Here is a 21,087-nt window from a genome sequence, read left to right as displayed (position 1 = left end):
TCCGAGTGGAAAATCCCTTCAGATATTTTTCTAGCTGATCCAACTTTTGATAGAAGTCTACCGATTGACATGGTGATTGGTTTTACAGCTTCTTTCCAACCTCTGCTCGTATACAGCTACGCGATAGCCTACCTCTGTTGGTGGACAATGTTTTCGGTTGGATCATTGCAGGCTTCGCTGATGTAGCAGACAAAAGTTCGCAGCCTGTTTCCTGTAATGTAGTCGCAGTCTCTATGGTAACGTTAGAGGAGAGCATGGAGCGCATTTGGAAGACGGAAGAACTTTCTATCAGTGACAATTACTCAGTTGAAGAGCGACGGTGCGAATCTTTCTGCAAAGCTACAGTTACCAGGAATCATGAAGGACGATATATGAATCGTTTGTTTGAGAAACCCCACAAACGCCATTTTTATGAAAATTGACTTTTTAACAGTTTTCGAATCCTTGAGGATATCTACACCTTCCCTCAAAATTCTAGACAAAGTTAGTTCCACGAACCCCTTTTAATTGGGGTTGCAAATATCCGTTTGTTTGAGAAACCCCAAATATCCATGTTTCCGATAATCACCTAGAGCGGCGCTGCGATAGATATAAAATAATCATTCAATATTTACGTGCAATGTTGTAAGTAGTATTCGCAACACAATTCAATAGTATAAAAAGTCTTCGGAATCGAAAAATTACGAGTTGGACATAGTCAAAAAGAAGAAAGATAGTGTTCGGCGGACTACAGAATACAAGGCGATAACTTTCGCCTTTCGTATAAGAACGGCGTATAAAATCGAAAAGAAAAGGATGTTTTAACTGAAAAAGTTAGAGGTGATTGCAAATGCCGATAAGCAAGGATTAGTTGGTCGACAAGATAAACGCAAATAAACCGTTCTTGTAATCTAGATACAGTAAAAACTGTAGCAATCGCGTTCCAGAAATCGACAGACTAAACTATCCATGCGTTTCTCACAAAAGCAGTAACCCTCCATTTACTAAACAATGTTAATAATAGTTAATCTTTTTTGTTAACTCGTTGCTTTTCCTAATGTGAGTAATCCGTCGAGCACTCCTAAGTAACTGTAAAATCAATAGTTTATCCGTACGAAGTATTTAAGATGCTGTTCACGTATCTCCATTTCCTTTTGGTATAACGTAATTTGAGAACAGACCCTTGTTCTCAGATTTTGTTCCATAAGCATAGTACGGTTGTTCTCCAAGATTATTTTATTTTCTGGTTATATCTTTAATTACTACTAGCAAAGTATCTAGGTATTCTATTCGATGTGAATTCGTGTTACTCTGGTCCATTTATGCAATTCAAAAACAGTTGTTATCCCATTTACCTTTTATTTTTTAATAGGTAAATGAAAACCATGATAAAAATTTCTATTAAAAAAGTACAAAACTTTTTCTAAAACTTGTATTATTCTACTTCAAATTTTTTTATAAATAATATTTAGCGCCCCTCCCCTCTTCTTCTTCTTATCGGTACGTACTTTTTTAACATCCTCAGTGATATATGGTAACAAATTACATACTATGATCATGAAAAGATCACAAGTCTGACTAGAATCGGCCTAAAACTACTTAAGTGCACCATCAATTTCTCGTTTGTTTGAGAAACCCCAAATATCCATTAACTTTAAAGCCTTCTAATTTTAGTTAGAATAATTATTTTGATCAAAAGATAAGTCTACATAATGTATTTTAGATATTAGCATAGAACCTCATACCAAAAAATATAGGGATTGGTTCAAAATTTTGAGAAAATCAGTTTTTTGTTGTTTTCCCACAAAAGTGTCGAGTGGACTTGTGGGGTTTCTCAAACAAACGATTCATATAGTTCGTCTTCCCCGTAGGCCAGATTTTGCTATAATGGTCGGTGAATCCAAAGCAACTGCTTATCGACGCTTTCAGCTTTTAGAACGCCGTCTTCAGCGGGAGCCCGGCCTCAGTGCAGAGTACCATAAATTCATGAGGGAATATATCGAACTCGGACACATGCGACTTGCCAACATGATCAGCGAAGACGATATGAATTGTTGCTACCTTCCTCACCATCCTGTCATCAAGGAATCAAGCACTACGACCAAGGTTCGGGTCGTGTTCGACGGTTCAGCGAAAACCTCTACCGGTTCATCGCTTAACGAGGCTCTATGCGTTGGCCCAGTCGTGCAGGATGAACTCATTGCGACGATATTACGAATGCGTACTTACCCGATTGCTCTTGTTGGCGATATAGCAAAGATGTACCGCCAGGTGTTGGTTCACCGTGATGACACCTCTCTACAGCGTATTCTCTGGCGTTTTTCTACAGATGAGCCCATTCAGGTCTACGAATTACTCACCGTCACTTACGGATTGGCTCCTTCTTCTTTCCTTGCAACTCGTACTTTACTGCAGTTAGCAGATGATGAAGGTTCACGCTATCCGCTCGGCCGGGAAGCTCTTCTCAAAAACTTTTATGTAGACGACTTCATTGGTGGGGCGCAGACGATAGAAGAATAGAAGCTGCAATCGCCTCCAAATACATGGCAACCATTCGTAGGAAATCGAGTTTCTGAGGTTCAGCACTTCACGCACGGTTGTCAGTGGAACCATATATCTGGCAAAGAAAATCCTGCCGATCTAGTGTCTCGGGGAATGTCCGTTGAGGAGTTCCTAGAAAGTACGCTGGGGAGTCAGGGTCCTAGTTGGTTAACCTTCCCACGCGCAAATTGGCCTGCCGAAAAGCCACCTAGTGTTCCAGAAAATATACTTGAAATCCGACAAGTGTCAGCAGTGGTCCATTCAGCTTCAACAGTCAATCCTATCTTCCTTCGATGGTCATCATATACTCGACTTCTACATGTTATAGGATACTGCCTGCGCTTCATTGAAAACATCCGCGTCAATGCCAGAACACAGCCTCCCCCCGGTTCTCATCCAGCACTACGAGCCTTAACAGTAAAACAACTAGCACAAGCCAAAACGACGTTAATTAAACTTGCACAAAATGACGCCTTTCACTCAGAGCTGAACGACTTGAAGGAAGAAAAAACGATAGATGAACGCTCCAAGATACGTCGAATGAGTCCGTTTCTAGACCGAGAGGGGGTATTGAGGGTTGGAGGGCGACTTAAACTAGCTCAACTGCCATACCAAGCCAAACATCCTGCCATACTTCCCAGCTTTCATCCTTTCTCTCTACTAATTGCCCATCACTACCACCATCAAATGCTACACGCCGGAGGACGGTTACTATTAAATGCTATTCGTGAAGAATTTTGGCCACTTCAGGGCCGCAAGCTAGCACACAACGTCGTTCGCAAATGTATGCGCTGCACTCGCCTTGACCCAATACCGGCACAGCAGCAAATTGGACAACTACCTGCGCATAGAGTCATTCCCAGCAGCCCGTTTAACGTCACGGGAGTCGATTACGCCGATCCGTTTTACCTACGACCGGTACACAAGCGAGCTGCTCCTGCGAAAGCGTATCTGTGCCTATTTGTTTGTTTCGAAACCAAAGCCGTACACTTGGAACTTGTCAGCGACCTGTCTACTGAAGGTTTCCTGCTAGCGCTACAACGATTCATTGCTCACCGCGGCCGCCCTGCTCACATTCACTCCGATAATGGCAAGAATTGCGAAGGGGCCAAAAATAAGTTAAATGAGCGGTTTGATCTGCTGCGGAAAAGTGAGGAGACCGAGAAAATCGTTTCGACCTGTGCTGCTGAGGGGATTACTTGGCATCTAAATCCACCGAAAGCGCCACACTTCGGCGGCCTCTGGGAGGCGGCCGTGAAGGTGGCAAAGAAGCATCTGTACCGCCAGCTCGGATCAACCCGTGTATCCTTTGAACACCTTACCACCATCTTGGCCCAAATTGAGTCGCTGATGAACTCCCGACCGCTCCTACCAATGTCTGAAGATCCGAACAATTTGGCTGCGCTCACGCCCCGTCATTTCCTCACAGGATCCAGTCTACTAGCCCTGCCCGACCCAGACCATCGAGATATTCCGGAAAATCGACTTGACCATTTCCAAAAACTACAGCTGCACGTCCAAAATTTTGGTGTCACTGGCGCACAGAGTACCTCCAAGAAATGCAGAATGATACCACGATGAACGTCCGGAATGATAAGTTGCTGCCTGGCCGATTAGTTATAGTCGTCGATGAGCGACAACCGCCGATCCGTTGGGCTTTAGCTCGCATCCTGACCACTTCACCAGGTCCTGACGGATTGATAAGAGTTGTCTCACTACGCACCGCACGGGGGGTTATCACCCGCCCCATAACCAAAATATCCTTGCTTCCGGAGTATGATGCTGCTGTCGCTGAAACAGAAGAAGCTAATTGTCATCACACGACCTCCAATTCAAAAGGTGTAACTGAAAATTAATCATAAGAGCTTGTTAGATAAGATAGGTGTTATTGTTAATCGTCATTCATGTCAATGTAAGTTGAATTTTATTTGTATTGAAATTGTAATTTCAAGGAGGCGGCGATGTTATTGCTGATTGCAAGGAAAATTGTACCATCCAAAGTGCGATATCGCTCATAAAAGTGCTGTTTTGCATTAAATCGTTTCGGTCTCTTCGGCGCACTTTTTCGTTATATTCCAAGCAATAAGTGCGCCGAAGAGACCGAAACGATTTAATGCAAAATAGCACTTTTATGAGCGATATCGCACTTTGGATGCTACAATTTTCCTTGCAATTGACAATATATCATGTACGGAATAATTTCGATCAGTTCGACTGCACCACTAGAAATCTACCACGCACGATAAGTCCGTTTCCGCTGTTCCTAAGAACAACAGTTGGTTACCAGTAGGTTAGTAACGTCACTAGTAATTAATTCTGCTGAGTCCGTCGCCGAGTAAACATCAAACGTGAAATACAGCATTTTTTAAATAGAAAACTTGTGAAGTGAAGTAACAGACGGTTTTTTCTCCAGCCAAGTTATAGCTGAAACAATGCAAAGGGTAGAATATTTTGATGCTTAACAGCATTTTGAAAATCTGCAATAGATTAGTTGCTTTAATTGATTTAACAAAATGATGATAAATTTTCACTGTCAACGCTGCTGGTTAGACGAAATTCGAACCCTGTACTTTCGAATTACTATTGCCGGAACATTAGGTCACTAAGCCATACACCGTAAAATTAAATCACTGACACGCATTTTGACCGGCGTGCGTTCACCATCATCCCGCCACACATGTACTCGAACTCGTCGTCTCTTACGGGCCTAAGTGCGAGGCTCATTGCCCAAACTGAGAGAGTTTTCCTTCAGCCAAAATAAAAGAAAAAAAAACGATGTAACTTTGCTTTTCTCCAAACTTTCCTTCCGCCGTCCAAAGCCGATTCCGAGCGCCATCCCCGCCGGTAAATTCACCCAATAACTAGGAAAGCAAAGCGCCCTCCAAAATCTGCACTTCCTGTATGCATTATTTATTTGGGCCTTTGGTCACGGTCCATGAGCGGTCGATCACTTTTTCCTCGACCCTGCTGGCTGCCGCTACCGCTGCTACTCTATCAGGCTCAGTAAGGCCCAATAGAAGGCGGAGATTTTCCACAGCCTTCTCTGTTGTTGCCCGAAACTGGGTCCAATAATTAAAAATCAGTTTCTATCGTGAAACTTTTCGTGTTAGACCCTGGCTGGCTGGCTTCGGCTGGATGTGTGATTATTTTCCTCGCTGTTATTACAGTGAAGAAGGTTTGTTGGATAAATCCTGCTTTTAGTTCGAAATAATTGAAATAAATTGAAGAAATTACCCCACCACGTTCGGTGCCCTTCTGCTTGCTGCTTGATTTGTTGATTTATGCTTACCATTGGGCTGGCTGGCAACACAATTCCGCCGATAAGTCGGTGATTGATTTTCTTTGTGTGCCATTACGGTGCAACCATAACAAACGGCTGCTGCTGATTTAAATTATGTAAATTTTCAACTTCAACGCATCGGACAGGAAAGTGTGGCGAAAGGCAAGCTTGGGCAGGTGAAAATAGAACACCGCGGCGCAGCTGAGGAGTTTGATTGCGGTTGAAAATGAGAGTCGATTCGTGATATTAGGAAATATAGTACATTACACTGTTTGCCCAATTACCTTCACTGAATGAAAATAAAAAAAAATAAACATCAGCTGTTTGAGTGGTTCGAGCATTCTTTGCGTGATGACGGGTGGAATCGAAAGTTTTGCGCGTTTTTCTTCACGTTAGTGGTCATTTCCTTGAACGGTTTGAGGGCCTTTTTGCGGGAGGCGACGCCAAAGACGGTGCGGTGCGATGCGATCGCTATACAGGGAAGCACCCACCAACGCAGCCGCTTAGCAGTGCAGTAAATTAATTCACGTACTTTCGACTCGAAATCCCAAAAAAAACTCTTCCGTACGTTCAAATGGTTTACGATACACACGACTTGCCTATTCGTGCCCATAGAGGCGTGCAAAATCCAGCCGCACGAGTGACCGAAAATAGCAGGAAAAAAAATGGCTGGAAATTGGACGCCACTTTCTTGTGCCCATCTTTATCCAACCCAACGTATAGGTGCTCAGCTCAGCTCAGGCAAACCATATTTACTACAGGCAATTAACATTTGGGTCGGCAGTACAATTAAATTATGAACCGATTAAAACATGCGAATCTATCCTCCTCGCGCACCGATTGTCTCCTGACCGACCAACTTATTTTGTGCGGTATGCGTCAAAGTTGGCGGTGAAATTGGCTGTTTGTAAATACAAGTTAGGCGAATTCAACAGTGTCATTTGAGGTACTAGATTTAATATTAAGATTGAAATTGGACTAGAAATTAGACTTTTAACTCGATTAGAGCCTACTTACTTCTACCAGTAGAAGTAGCCGGGATGACTCTTGCCTTCTTCTATCAAGAATTCCTCTCCGTTGTACTCGGTCCTGGGCTATTCGTCGACAATTCGTTTGGCGTCTTGACACACGCAAGTCGGCTTCAAACTGGTCGAGCTATCTAGCACGTTGGGCCCTTCTATTCCCGGTGCTGGTGGAGTTCTTGAAGAGAATGGAATTCACTGCAGTCGTCCGGCATCCTTACGATGTGGCCGGCCCACCGTAGTCTCCCGCCCTTTCGCCAAAAACTGAGAAAATTTTGTACTGAAAAGTGGTCTTAAACCTCCTACCTCATGGATTTTAGTAACATTCTGGAAGCAAAAAGTTTCGAAATAAGTGTTTTTTAACGCGCTTTTCTACACATTTCGTTAAAAAAAGGTGTGTTAAACCAATTTGAAGCTCTGGTACCGTTCTACAATTCGTTCCTTGACGTGAAATGCCTATCTCTTTTAGTTTCGTGATCATTTTATTTTAAACGTCCGGTTTTGAGTGTTGAATTCGTATCACTGAACTACACGAACTCATACATCACGCATAGCACACTAGATCACCGCGTGCGACGGACACGGTCTGAGACATATGTAAAATAATAACAAACCAGACTTCTCGGGTCTTTCTGGAACATTTCTGAAAACGATTGCAGCATTAAAATGCATTCTCCGGTAGAACCCGCGGACATTCACCTTTGTTATGGCTTCGCTAATTGTGTAGCAACGACAACCCCGCAGGAGTATGGTTGTAGATTTTCTGATCGTCAGCTACCTAATGCAAGTAAGTGAACATAAATCCAGAAGTGTTCGTTTTGTTACACAATGATTTTAATTTAGGGACGTCTACGACAACGCACTGTCGCTTCCGAGAAGCAACGCTGTTTCCAACTAGACTTCGAGGGGAGCATCATTAGCAAGTGGCGTCTGCGATTGACCGTAAAACTTTGCAGATCGTGGGAAATGATCTCAAGACAAGCACAAGGCAAACTGCGGCACAGCTCCATGCCACCCTGGCGGAATGGAGTGTGCTGAACTGAGTAAAATTACATCCTTTCCACACTACATGTTCAAGAGCTACTGCCTGCGAATAACGCTAAACGGTTTGAATTTTGCAGGATTATGCAAGCAAAAGTACTAAAGTAGAGGCCCTCAATTTATGTAAAACATGGTTGCTGTTGTTGTTGTTGTTGTTGTTTTTCATTCGTGTCAGACTGTGTTAGTCGCACGCGGTAATCTACTATGCTCTGCGTGATGTATGAATTCATGCAGTTTTCAGATACTAATTCAACACCAGCGCGATTTGTTTAAAACTAAATTACAATGAAACTAAAAGGCGTTTCACTTCAAAGGTCGAATCGTAAAATAAAAAAAAGAGGAAACACGCGAGTGAGAGAAAACTAAGAAAAACTAGCATGAATAAAAAAAATCAAAAGGTCAAATGTGACAGAATGGGAGAGAATACGAGACATAAAAAGAGAAAAAATAGTGACAAAGAGGAAACTGGTCAGAAAAAAGAGAAAACTGAAGAAAAAAGAAGAAAAAACGAGAGAAAAGAAGGAAAAACGCTATAGAAATCGAGAAAAGCGAGAAATACATGAGGACAAACTGGCATGAAAAGAAGAAAAAACGAGGTAGAAAAAAAGGAAAGAAAAATCAGAGGGGTTGTGCACAAGACACGACCACATAGGTGATAGGTAGGACTACGTAAGTCTCTTTGTAGCGATAGTAGGATGTACCCATGTATGTAATAATACGATTCTTCATGTATACAAGCTACGTACGTAACGTTTATCAAAGTAGTAACATTCGCCTCGATTCTGCATTTCGATCGGGATTGTTCCGATCAAAATCGTGCCGATCGACGTGTGTTATAGCATACGATGTATTCCGATCGAAGCGCAATTTCTGATCGGATCCGGCTCCGATCGGTATGTAGAATAGAGGCGATTGTACACATTCAATCCTCAACCGATTTTGGAGTTATATCCATGAATTGATTGAATCTATTTCATTAAAACGAAACCAAGTCACACTAAACCAAACAGAAAATAAATATTTATGATCTGTTTCTACGTTGAATAGTGCTTTTTCCCTGGTAATCGGTAGACGGTACGCGCGAGTTTTCAAAAAGTTGAAAATTTTGCGCAACTTTTCTGCGGCTTACAAAAGAACACTGTTAATAAAGCATTTACAAAACCTGCAGACGTTTTGGAAGTCGCAGAAAATGTCACCCGTGACCAGAAAACTTATTTCCGTCATTTGTTGGTCGTCCGTAACGGCGAAAAATTCAGCTTTTCCCTCGTTGTCTGTGTTATTATGGCTAGAACTGGGCTAGAAAATATAATAAACTCTTCAATCGTTGTGTGGCCCTTAAAAGGACCGATTGTTTGATTATCATAACTCCAGCTTGCAATAAACTTGCACTAACGCACTTAACGTAATTCTCTGTTCGGTAAATTGGAGTACCGATAACCGCAAACCACCCAACAAACATTTTATTTGAACAGCAGTTTATTCAACCATTATACAGCCAATATCCAGTAAACAAGCGCTTGATAAATTATTATATAACAAAAATGTTTGTTGGGCAGGCACGGCTTGTTGCAACGGACCAACCGGAAAGCCTCAGCGAAGCCGTTCGTGTATGGTCCTGAGTCACGATGAAATACCACTCCAAGTGGCCAGCTGCAAATGACGTGGGATGATTCTGGTCGTTTTGTTGACGCTCACTATACTTTCCTTTCCTCAGCAGCCGATGAACACGACCGACCGGGAACTGCAGACGTGCACGAGTCGAGCGTGACTTTCGTTTGCCCTTGGTGCTTCTTCCTTTGTCGCGTCCAGACAATAAGGTGCCGATAAGATGTTGACAGTAGCTCAGCTATCGTTCGAATAATGCTGTTTGCCGGCTTACCTCGTGTTATATACCAGAGCAAGCGACAACAATCGGTTCCGCCTATTTTTCATGGTCCTTCATTCTATCATGTACGTTAAGTAAAATAGAGCATTTCAATTTCAGTCTGAACAAAAGAGCAAAGTTACCAGTGACCCGTTCGCCTTTTGCTGCCAAAGAAAAATTACGTTACGTATTATTACTGTAGCATTGGTGATGGATAAATTTGTGTTGCTAAAGAAAACCGAGTGGAAAGATCTATTACCGAAAACCGTTCTTTGAAGAACGAACAAGTTCTTATATAAAGATGCAAAAGATGTTATTAAAACAATTTCATTTTATTAAACCCATGGTTCTATGCATTTTGACGCTTGATCGAATACATTTACTTGGTGCTGGTATATTTGTTGGCTGCTTTGGTACCTTCCGAGACGACCAACTTAACCAGCAGCAATAAGAGACTACACATGTCAGGTTTCAGCGTGTAACCCTTCCGAGTTTGGTTCACCTTCTTATAAAACTTGCGCGTGTCATTAGCTCGGAATAGTTGCTCTAAGTCTTAACGATCTCTGTCCTCCTTTTGGCGCTTTTATCTCCTCAGGATCGTGGTCAACTGGTTCCTAGCTCTTCGGTACTTGGCCAGGTTCTCTCTAGTGGCAATACTTAGATAATTATTCCAAGCACTTTTTTTTCTCCTCCACCGCTTGTTGGCATTCCCCGTCAAACCAATCATTTTGTGTATTCCGAGGCTCAATACCTAGTGCCGCGGAAGCGTCATCTCCGATGACCGAGCGTAACCGTCTTCGAGGTTTGAAGCACCTAACTCCTCGGAAGAAGGCAGTGCCTCATTCGGTACTCGCGCGTATTTCTCGGCAGCTTGTGGGTTATCTAGCTGCCTGATGTTCAGCCGAGGAGGGCGGCTTTGACGTGTCCGATATACGGTGGATTGCTTTGAGCGCACATGTACTGCTACTAAGTAATGGTCAGAATCAATATCCGCACCCCGACGGGAGCGTACGTTCGTGATGTTAGAGAAGACGTGGCCCTCTATGAAAACGTGGTCAATTTAGTTGGCCGTTATCGTTTGTGTCGGTGTGCAGGCTATGGGGTCCTACCACCGGTCTATACATTTCTTCCCTATCGACCTGGGCGTTCATATCCCCGATGACGATCTTGATGTCCCGTGACGAGCAGCTGTCGTACGTTGCCTCCAGCCTCGCGTAGAACGCTTCTTTCTCATCGTCGGGTCTACCTTCGTGCGGGCAGTGCACGTTAATGATGCTATAATTGAAGAAACGGCCCTTTATCCTCAATACACACATTCTCTCGTTGATCGCCTTCCAATCAATCACGCGATCCTGCATTCCGCCCAGCACTACAAAGCCCGTTCCCAGTTCGTTGGTAGCGCCACCGCTCTGGTAAAACTGGGCCTTTCCGCCACGGATCTTACATACCTTCTCTTCTTTGCGACAGATTTCCTGCAGAGCTACGATGCCGAGTTTGCGGGGTTCTAGCTGCGAAATTTAGCGATCTGCAGTTCCAAGTCCCGAGTCTCCATTCGTCGTCCTTGTTCCGTCACCTAGGTCGATGCCGAATATTCCGCTCCGAATATGCTTGAATTAGTTTTTTAATTTAGATGTGTAGCCGTACTGGGGCAACACTACCAAGTCTCGCGATGGGGCTGCCATCTTATAGTGCCGAGACTCACTATACCTCCTTCCCGGTTAGTATACGACCTTAGTTTCCACCGGGGTTGGTTACCCGATCTCCGCTAAGGTTGCTCGTATTCCGGCTGGTACCACGAGGAGGTCGGGATCGGAGTTGCTGGATAAGAGGCTAACGACCACTATGGGGTCTATATTCCGCATTATCTAGCCGTTTACCAACCAACCAACCATTTTGCCCTATTTTACCCAAAAATCATGTTAAAAGCTAATTAAACTTATAAACTTATACTTATAAAAACTTATTTGCCGCCCGTGGAACGAACTTAAATAGCTTCCAAATTTTGTCAAAACTTCAGAAAAGTCAAATTCCATCCATTCCATACTATGCGAAATGCAAGAATAGTCCATTTTGCCCAATTCACCTCATCAACAAAAAACGCTACAAGAATGTACCATACTGCTTCCAACAAGATTCTGCACCGTCTCGAAAGGCCAAATCTACACAGAATAGGCACTTCTTAATGAAAGAAGGGGAATGCCCTATAAAAATACTTGCTAGTTCGAGGGATACTCCTATTGCAATTTGGAAATATTTGGGTGTGTCGATCATAGATGGTGCTAGTTTTCGGGTAAATTGTGAGGTACAATAATTTTTATTGATTTTTCCTGATATATTTTACACGAAATACACTTAAAATTAAAATTCATGCAAGCGTCTTATTTTTGTGACCATTTTCTTTACTGACAGTTATTACTACTCACCCTATATAGCAAAAAGATAACATGGGATTATATTTACAATGTTAAGAAATCAAAATTCAGTAACTTAAATTTCTAAAATTAGTTATACATTATAGCAGTTTTGTGAACATCAAATGTTTACTGCAAAATCAGATAAATATCTCGCTCACTGACGACATTGAAACCGCGGTCGTCGCTTTCATACCGAGCCGAGATCCAGCGTGGTCTCTGTAATCACGTCGGCACTACTCGAACTGAATACAAGATTACGACCAGAATACGTGGGCTGGCACTATGACTATTGCTTACTGCATGGCACACTGCGATGCGATGACCCTTTTTCCCAATACTAACCGATCGAATCAGTATTCAGGAATGTGTACACTTTCTTTCGAAATACAAACGCGCGACGCTGAACCGCGTGACATTTCGCGTTCGCTCCGCTCGCGCTTTGCATTTGGCAGGTTCTACAATGAAAGTATGGTTCTCGCTGTCTGTCGCTCGAATGAGAGTGAAAACGACTTTTTGAGAATTCATTTCTGATCTGATTTCAATGCAGAAATCGTTCAAGTTGAACTAACGGTGGAGGTTTACTACCGGATTGACCATTACTGGTCCGCATCGGTGCACCGCCCTACTACCCCGCTGGCTGATGCAGAGCCGAACTAGGTCCAACGAAATCAGTGGAAAAACTGGGCCAATTAGAAACGCTGCACCGATTTCCGTGCGCGTGCGGTTTGCTTGAACGAACGGAACGGAACGGGATGGAGAAGAGCACCCATATATGCGGTGGGGGCTGGGCTGGGACAGGGTAATAAAAATAGTATTTATTTTTCTTGAAATCCCGCTTTTATCCATTGACTACATACCGGCTTAAACACACTCCGGTTGCGTTGGTTGCATCGCATGTGATAATAAAAGTTTAGCCTAGCCGAGTGTTCACCGGCTGGAAACGGGAACAAACCCGGGTTCGGACGCCGGTGTTTGTAAATAGTGTAGTCTTTTGTTTAGCGGGATGCCTACCGCCTTTACAGCAGCAGTTTAACGAACCATTTCGGGTGCAGCCCGAAATGCTCGTTAACACCAATTCAGCCGAAAATTGATTGGCTGGTTGCGGATTTATCGATAAGAAGGTGCACCAATTTCTTTTCAATCGGAATTTAATTTTAATTGTTCACGTTGGTAAGAAGATTAACATCCTTTGGTGTAAAATCTAATGTAAAACAAAATAATTTCTGTAACCCAGAAGTGCACAATGCTTAATTTATTCGGCCACTATTTTTGCGGTAAAACTTGCGGTGCGTAAAACTAGCTCAAGCTTCCAGCATCCAGTTAAAATCAAGTATCAAGTTTAGTTTCCAGCCAAGCCTCTGTCCGGCGTCGATCGACAAATTCTTATACTGTAGAAGCCCAGCCCCAGAAGCAAAAATCACAATAAACATCACAAACGGGATAGGAGACAGGAGAAAAACCCTTAATCAGGAGGCGCGACATTTAGTTGAAATAACTTATTTATGACTTGTACTAGTCATTTATCAGTCACTTTAATTACTATATAACAATTATGTTGCCGTAGGGACACAAGGGAGAAAAAACTGACATGAAGAAAGTAAAACGAAAGAAGAAACGTCACAGAATGGCAGGGAAGATGGGACATAAAAAGAGGAAAATATTTATAGCACTTGTCTGTGTTTATAGATTTACATTAAATTTTACAAACAAAGTCGGGCACGTTCCCCAGTGTGCCCCAGCTGGGGCACGCCAGTGCAAGTTAAATTTTAATCCAGTTTAAGTTCAATTTCAATTCGAAATTTAAGACCAAATTAGTCCAAATTCAAGTTCAATTTAATGTCCTATGTCAAGTCACAATTCAAGTCCAACTTCAACCCTAAGTTCTAGTTTAATCATGTGTGGGGACGAGGGAGGGAATCTAATCAGAATCACAAACGAACGCCAACTCCAACGAGGTGGTCGAGAACTGGAAGCAGTTCTTCGATGAGCATTTCAATGACGATATAACAGAGAGAGAGAGACGCAACGTAAATTAACCTGGGAGTGCCTAAAAACGATAACAGTGTGCCGGCCCGTGATCTCGGAGAGATTTGGCGAGAAATTGGTCAGCTAAAGAATAACAGAGCCACTCCGGAAGGACTGACTACCGGAAGAGCTCTACGAAACTGACCAAGAACCGCTAGCAACGGCACTTCATCGGTTAATTTCAAGGATTTACTATCAACCTTTGTTTCAGATTTTGGAACGGATTTGGACTCTATTCTGAACCAAATTTTAAACCACATTTTGGGTTTTTATCAGATGTGGGACCAGATTTTAAACCACATTATGGGCCAAGACCAGAACTTGGGTTTGAACCAAATATTGAACCTCATTTTTATTAGATTGTGGTCCAGATTTTGGATTCTCAAGCTGGGCCAGATTTTGGACCATATTGTTTATCAGATTTTGGACAAGATTCTGGAACTGGATCGGGTTATAAACCAGATTTTGGTCCACAGTTTTTTTAATCAATTCTTAAATCACCAACCAGACTTTTTGGTTAAGTGAACCACATTCTCTAGCAATTTTTGTTTCAAATTTTGGAACGGATTTGGACCAAACGGATCCCCAAAGCACATTTTTTATCAGCTCAGATTAGTCTTTTAACTAGATTTTGGATTAGATTTTAGAGTCAAATTCTAGAGCTGATCTGGACCAAATTCTTGACCTGCCTCAGATTCTGGGCCACATTTTTATCAGTATAAAACAGTTAAAATCAAAATTGGGCCACCGGGTCCCCCCTTCTGGCTACGTGGCTGTCTTACGGTAAGTTTTGCGATAGGGTGACATTCCAAAAAATCGAAAACTGTGAGCGTCACGAAAAATGATAGGTTTTGAGCGCTAATAGCTCACCGGTTTTCCGATCGATTTTCAATATTCTTACACCAATCGATCGGAAAATCTTCTAAGAATTCACCCAAATCAAGAAAAGTATGAATTCTTGATGTTGAACTATTGAAAAATTGAAAATAATGAACCTTTGTTTTACCAGAATTCTCGCTTCGTGATTGGTTGTTGGAAATGACGTCATCAAGGTAGAGACGCGTTTTCACGCTTCGACTTATAATTCAGTCAATTTTCAATAGATTTCCAAGATATTTACACCAATCGATCGGAAAATCGATTGAAAATACAGAAAACTATTGATTTTCAATGCGCGTCATTGAAAAATTGAAATATTTTCATATTTTAGCCTTCCCTCGTCAGTGCTTCCCAAGCTTCTGTTCGCTTATTGCTGCTGGTTAAGTTGGTCGTCTCGGAAGGTACCAAAGCAGCCAACAAATATACCAGCACCAAGTAAATGTATTCGGTCAAGCGTCAAAATGCACAGAACCATGGGTTTAATAAAATGAAATTGTTTTAGTAACATCTTTTGCATCTTTATATAAGAACTTGTTCGTTCTTCAAAGAACGGTTTTCGGTAATAGAGAAACCTAGGAAACTTGGGACTTGGGTCTTTTGGGAGAGACAGAGACTGGGTCTGAGCGAGAGATTGTAACTTGAACTGAGACTGGCACAGGGATTGGAAGCGGGACAGGAACTAGGACTGGATAAGGAACACGGACTGCAACTGGATACGGGACACCGACTAGAAGAGGAACAGTGACTAAGAATGAGAATGGCCCTTAGAACGAAACAGGAACTGGGACTGGAAAAGAAACAGACTGTGGCAGGAATTAGAACTAGGACCAGAATGGAGCCACACCGGGACTGGAAGCGGAAAAGTGACTGAAAATGAAATGGGACAGAGACTGACAGTGGGATTGAGAAAGGGACTGCGACCGGGAACCGGCCGAGATAGGAACTAAGACTGGGAACGGAACAGGGCTTGGAACGAGACAGTGACTGGGACAAGGACTGGGCCTGTAAATAGAACAGGGGCGAGGAACGAACACCGGATAGTCTGGAAACGGGCAGCCACCGAGAGCGGAACAGGCACTAAGACTGGGAACAACACATGGACTAGGAACGGGACAGGAACTCGAAATAAACCAGATCAGGGACGAGAATAGAAATGACAGTGAGATAGGAAGAGGGACTTAAACTGAGACTAGGAACGGAATTGGAACTAAGATTGGATTTAAATTCAAATTGGATTGGATTTGGTGTGAATTTAAATTGGAATCTTTAAAATTTGGGTTACACATTAGTTGGACCTGGATTTGAATTGGAATTGATTTGGATCAACTTTACATTGGATTTTGAGTAGATTTAACCCTTTTACGGGCAATTTTCGACAATGTGGCGATTTTTAGGCGAATTCTATTGCATGTGCCATGAATTAAATTTGAGTTGAATGGAGACAGAATAGGACTACATTTGGATAGCAGTTAGATTAGATCTGGGACTGGAACTGAAACCGGGACAAGTCCGAGACTGAGACCGCAACTGACCGTAACACTGGTACAGGAATTAAAACTAGGACTAGGTTGTTGCTGGAACTGGGACGAAAATTTGGAAAGGAAACGGGACGGGGATTTAGAACGGAACGTTGACTGGCAAAAGCACAGCGATTGGCAGCGGAACCGGAATTGAGATTGAAACAGGGACTAAGAGTGGAACAGTGACTGAGAACGAGACAGCGATTGGGAACGGAACAGGGACTGGGGCCTGTAAATGGAACAGGGACGACGAGCGAACACCGGACAGTCTAGAAATGGGCAGCCACCGGGAGCGGAACAGGCACTGAGACTGGGAACAACACATGGACTAGGAACGGGACAGGAATTCGAAATAAACCAGACCAGAGACTGGGACTGAACATATACCAGAACAAGGACGAGAATAGAAATGGGAGTGCAATTGGGACAGGGACTTTAACGGAACTGGAACTAAGATAGGATTTAAATTTAAATTGGAATTGATTTTGGAGTGAAGTTAAATTGGAATTTCTGATACCTATTTGGGTTGCAAATTAATCGGACCTGGATTGAACTTGGATTGGACCCGTATTGAATTTGGATTTGAATTGGATTGATTTGGATCAGCTTTACATTGGATTTTAAGCAACTTTCGACAATGTGGTGATTTGTGCCATGCATTAAATTTGAGTTGAATGGATTTAGAATTGGACTACACTTGGCATAGGATAAGAGCACTTAGTATTTAGATTAGATCTGGGAGTGGAACTGAAACTGGGATAAGGCTGAAACTGAGACCGGAACTGACCGTAAGACTGACACAGCAATTAAAACTAGGACCAGGTTGTTGCTGGAACTGGGACGATGATTTGGAAAGGAAACGGTACAGCGATTGGGAACGGACCGTGGCCTGGCAAAAGCACATGAATTGGCAGCGGGACAGGAATTATGATTGAAACAGGGACAGATCTGAGAGAGAGATAGGTTTTGAGAACGGGATCAGACTAGGATTAGGAATGGGACAGAGACAAGGACAGGGAACATGACGGGAAACGGGGACAGGGACTGGTAATGGGACAGGGACTTGGAACTAGAACCAGGATAGGTACTGGGGACAGGACTACTGTGTCTGGAAACGATACAGGGACTGGGACTGAACACAGAACAGCAACAGGGACTGGGAACGGAAGAGCGAATAGGAATGGAACAGGGATTTGAACTGGTAATGGGACAAGGACTAGGAATGAGACCAGGACTGGGACTTAGAACTGAACTGCAACTAGAACCAGAACCAGAACAGATACTACACGCCTTCGAATCAGCAGATACCGTCAAACGGGGTAACTTGCAACAGCGGGGTAACATGCAACAACGCTATATCGATCCAATTTATTGTACTTTTTTATCTCTTACTTCAATTTTTAATCTATATCAGTCACTGAAACTTGTTGTTCACAGATTTAAGAAGCCTTGGATAATATTATGGTGATTTTTTGCTGTTTCGGTAATTTGTAAAAAATCGCACAAGATGATGTCAAATTCATCGTGAATTTTTCGTTTGTAAAACGTTTGTGTCGCCACAAGCACTTCAAATAAAAGAAGCTTAACATACATTTTTTATAGTAAAATGAATAATAAGGAAACAAAATAATTGATTTATGATGACTAATTTTGTTTATCCTGCTTGTTACCACATTATTCGTAAAACAAGCACTTAAACGGGGTAACTTGCAACAGCTGGTGCATATAAAAAGCTGTGTTCCGTTAATTTTACGAGGCAAGTTATTATTTAATTTTGCATCAAGCAATACTAAAGTACAACGAAGAGTGTAAGACACTTTCGGTAAGTCGGAAATATGCCAGTTTTTCTCTGGATATACCGAAAATGGCTATAGAAGAGGCTAAAAAGAAAATATCCTCACTGAGAGAAATCAACCAGCAATATGACAGTGTCTAATTACGATCACTCGTAACGTAATGAACATTCATACATTACGTAACCAAGATATCGATGATTTTCAACTCCCCCACTTCACTTCATGACGTGATTTTGCATAGTGGATATACGACGTGTAACGAGTTGAGTTACTCCCGCTCCCCTACGTGCGTTACGTAATATGTGAATGGTCCTTAAAGAAGGCAGTTCTATCGGATCCAGACAAGGAATATCAACTGCGTGAATAATATAAAAAGTTTAATTCGTAATTTTCCGTTACTGGGCTCATAAATTATTTTCACCACCGTGACATAGGCCGTTAATGCGTATATTCATAGCAAAAGTATTAAAAATCGCAAGTCGGATTATCATTTGCATATTCAAGTCAAAAGAAACTCATACAAATCATTAAATTTGTTCAATTTCCAAAAACTATTGCTTGTTGCAAGTTACCCCGTTTAAGGGGTTACTAGTAACAAACTAGTTAAAAAATTCTACAACTGCCAATATTGATCGCATATTTTTCTCAATATGTGAAATTGTTCTTTCCTAGACCTAATAACTTTGTATTAATTAAATGTCCTCAAATGTACTACAGATAAGTTTTTACTTGCACTAATAGTTGAGAACTGTTGCAAGTTACCCCGTTTGACAGTACTACATCAATTTGAACCTTTTGGTGTGTCCAGAAGAGTAACGGTTACGGATCGTCTTGCCATAAATCCGTGTTGATCAACATGTTTATTTATGGCAGATTTATAACAATGCGACATAGTTTGGCTAAAACTTCAGCGCAACTGAAATAAATCGCTGCAGGAATCCCGTCCGGACTTGCGAATTATTATTGTTTTTTTTTGCGGCGAGTTTCGAGGATGTTCGAATCAATTAGACCAAGCGGTACAAATAGAGAAGCATTCTCTGCATCTAACTGTGCAGTGTTGGTAAAAACTAAAACTGAACGAAGAGTAGATCCTCAACTTCGTTAACGGTCTCAGTATACAGAACAGGGTACGGGAGAGCAAACAGTCTAAGTTATTGATACTGAAGAATATCTCACACATAGCTTTGCTATTTTTAATTTTGTGTCTGATTGTTCAAAGCATCATAGTGTCAATCAATTAAATTGTAATCGGATGGACACTTTTAACTTGACTCAACTGTTTTCTCCAACTCAACAAAGCCGTTCCAGGATACGCACATTCCACCGTCGCCTCGCGGCCGACATTTTCACCCGGTTGACAACAAAAGGTCGTTCGCGACCCGAATACCGACGACCACGTTGTTTGTTGTTCGTTCGTTCGGGGCACCAAAATCAACGGATGACGAACGTGTATTGTCCGATTGTCGTCTTCCATACCCGTCGTCGTCGTCGTCGAATTATCCAATTAGCATGGGACTTCTGCAATGTGCGAAGGTGAAATTTAAGTGACAAACAAATAAAGATAACCTCACAGTGGACAACCTTTCCAGAGAGTGCGTGTATGGATAGCTACTTTCCTTTCCCTTGTGTGTGCTAAATATGGCAGCCACCAATACGTGGTGGACTTTGGCCGCTTTTGTAGTACGTACGAGTTGCTTTCAATTTGTTTTGTTACCTACTAGAATGTGATTGACTGGGCACTGAAATTCCATTAAACTTTGGTTCAATCAACACTTATAAACAAATGAGTTGACACCGTCAAAATATCGGTACCATTTGATCAAAGCAGCCCATAAAGTAAACACAAAAATGATAACTCAAACGGGGGTTGGAGCAGAGGTTTCTCTAGTCGAACGCCAAGGTAAATGTATCAATAAATGGGTCTTTAGTTGAGACCCCGGTGCCACCCGCAACGGCAGAAAAGCCCCTTTGATTGGCACAGCTATTCCGTTTCATAACATTTCTGCTCACAGCATTGTCAGGGCTGTTCCGGAGGCTGTGTGACTAAACCCCACACCGCACTGTTACGATCGGCTACGATATTTGCTATTCCCACATCCGAAAAACACAGTGCAGCGCAGCTGCCCGTTGGCGAAAGACTTTCATTTTTTTTCCGGCGTGTTTTGGCCAACGGGAGGGAAAGGCCGATCTCTGACTCATGACTCTGACACTGCTACGTGAGTCGCGCCCCGTGATGACGTGGTTGGCGATCGAGCAGGCACCGAACCCCGAATAGTAGAATCCATTGTGCCCCGATGATGATGATGTCGATAGGCTGTAAGCGCTGCTGCCATGCCATGCCATGCCGGGCCAGTTCCGTTCCGCGGGCGGAAAAAGTGTAAACATCCGAAAGAGCGCTCGACCGGCCGTGTTGTCTTGGTGTGTCGCTTGGTGAAGGGCGCGCAGACGAAACGAGTCGAGTGACCGGCGGAATTCGGACCCGATCTTTTAACGCCTCACCACAGCACAGCCTCCCCCAGTTCGGATGCTCTGCGGAGCGGTTGGCACTATATTGAGTAAGGCTGAGCAAAGTTGAGCTGAGGTAATTGTACTGACCGCTCGCCTCGTCCGCCTACCGATTTACCACCGTCGTCGGTTTTGGTCTTCACACTGTTCGAGTGAGTGTGTGGGTTCTTCGAGGCTGGCTGGCTGGCTTGGTGGGCCTTAAATTCCGCGCAACTCCGGGA

At 42.8% G+C, this 21,087-nt stretch overlaps 2 protein-coding genes across 2 annotated transcripts; both read left to right on the top strand.

The window, feature by feature from the left end:
- The first annotated feature begins 1,866 nt into the window (after positions 1 to 1,866).
- LOC128732345 (uncharacterized) lies at positions 1,867 to 2,499 on the top strand. The gene has a single exon (XM_053825591.1). The coding sequence runs from the start codon at positions 1,867 to 1,869 to the stop codon at positions 2,497 to 2,499; it is 633 nt and encodes a 210-aa protein (XP_053681566.1).
- A 135-nt stretch (positions 2,500 to 2,634) lies between these two features.
- Positions 2,635 to 4,101, top strand: LOC128732344 (uncharacterized). Its single transcript, XM_053825590.1, has one exon. The coding sequence runs from the start codon at positions 2,635 to 2,637 to the stop codon at positions 4,099 to 4,101; it is 1,467 nt and encodes a 488-aa protein (XP_053681565.1).
- Positions 4,102 to 21,087: the final 16,986 nt, after the last annotated feature.

The sequence above is a fragment of the Sabethes cyaneus genome, chromosome 1 (genome assembly GCF_943734655.1).
Source record: "Sabethes cyaneus chromosome 1, idSabCyanKW18_F2, whole genome shotgun sequence".
Classification (NCBI taxonomy): domain Eukaryota; kingdom Metazoa; phylum Arthropoda; class Insecta; order Diptera; family Culicidae; genus Sabethes; species Sabethes cyaneus.
Note: the sequence above shows the minus strand (reverse complement) of the source record. Positions and strands in the feature narration are given on the sequence as shown.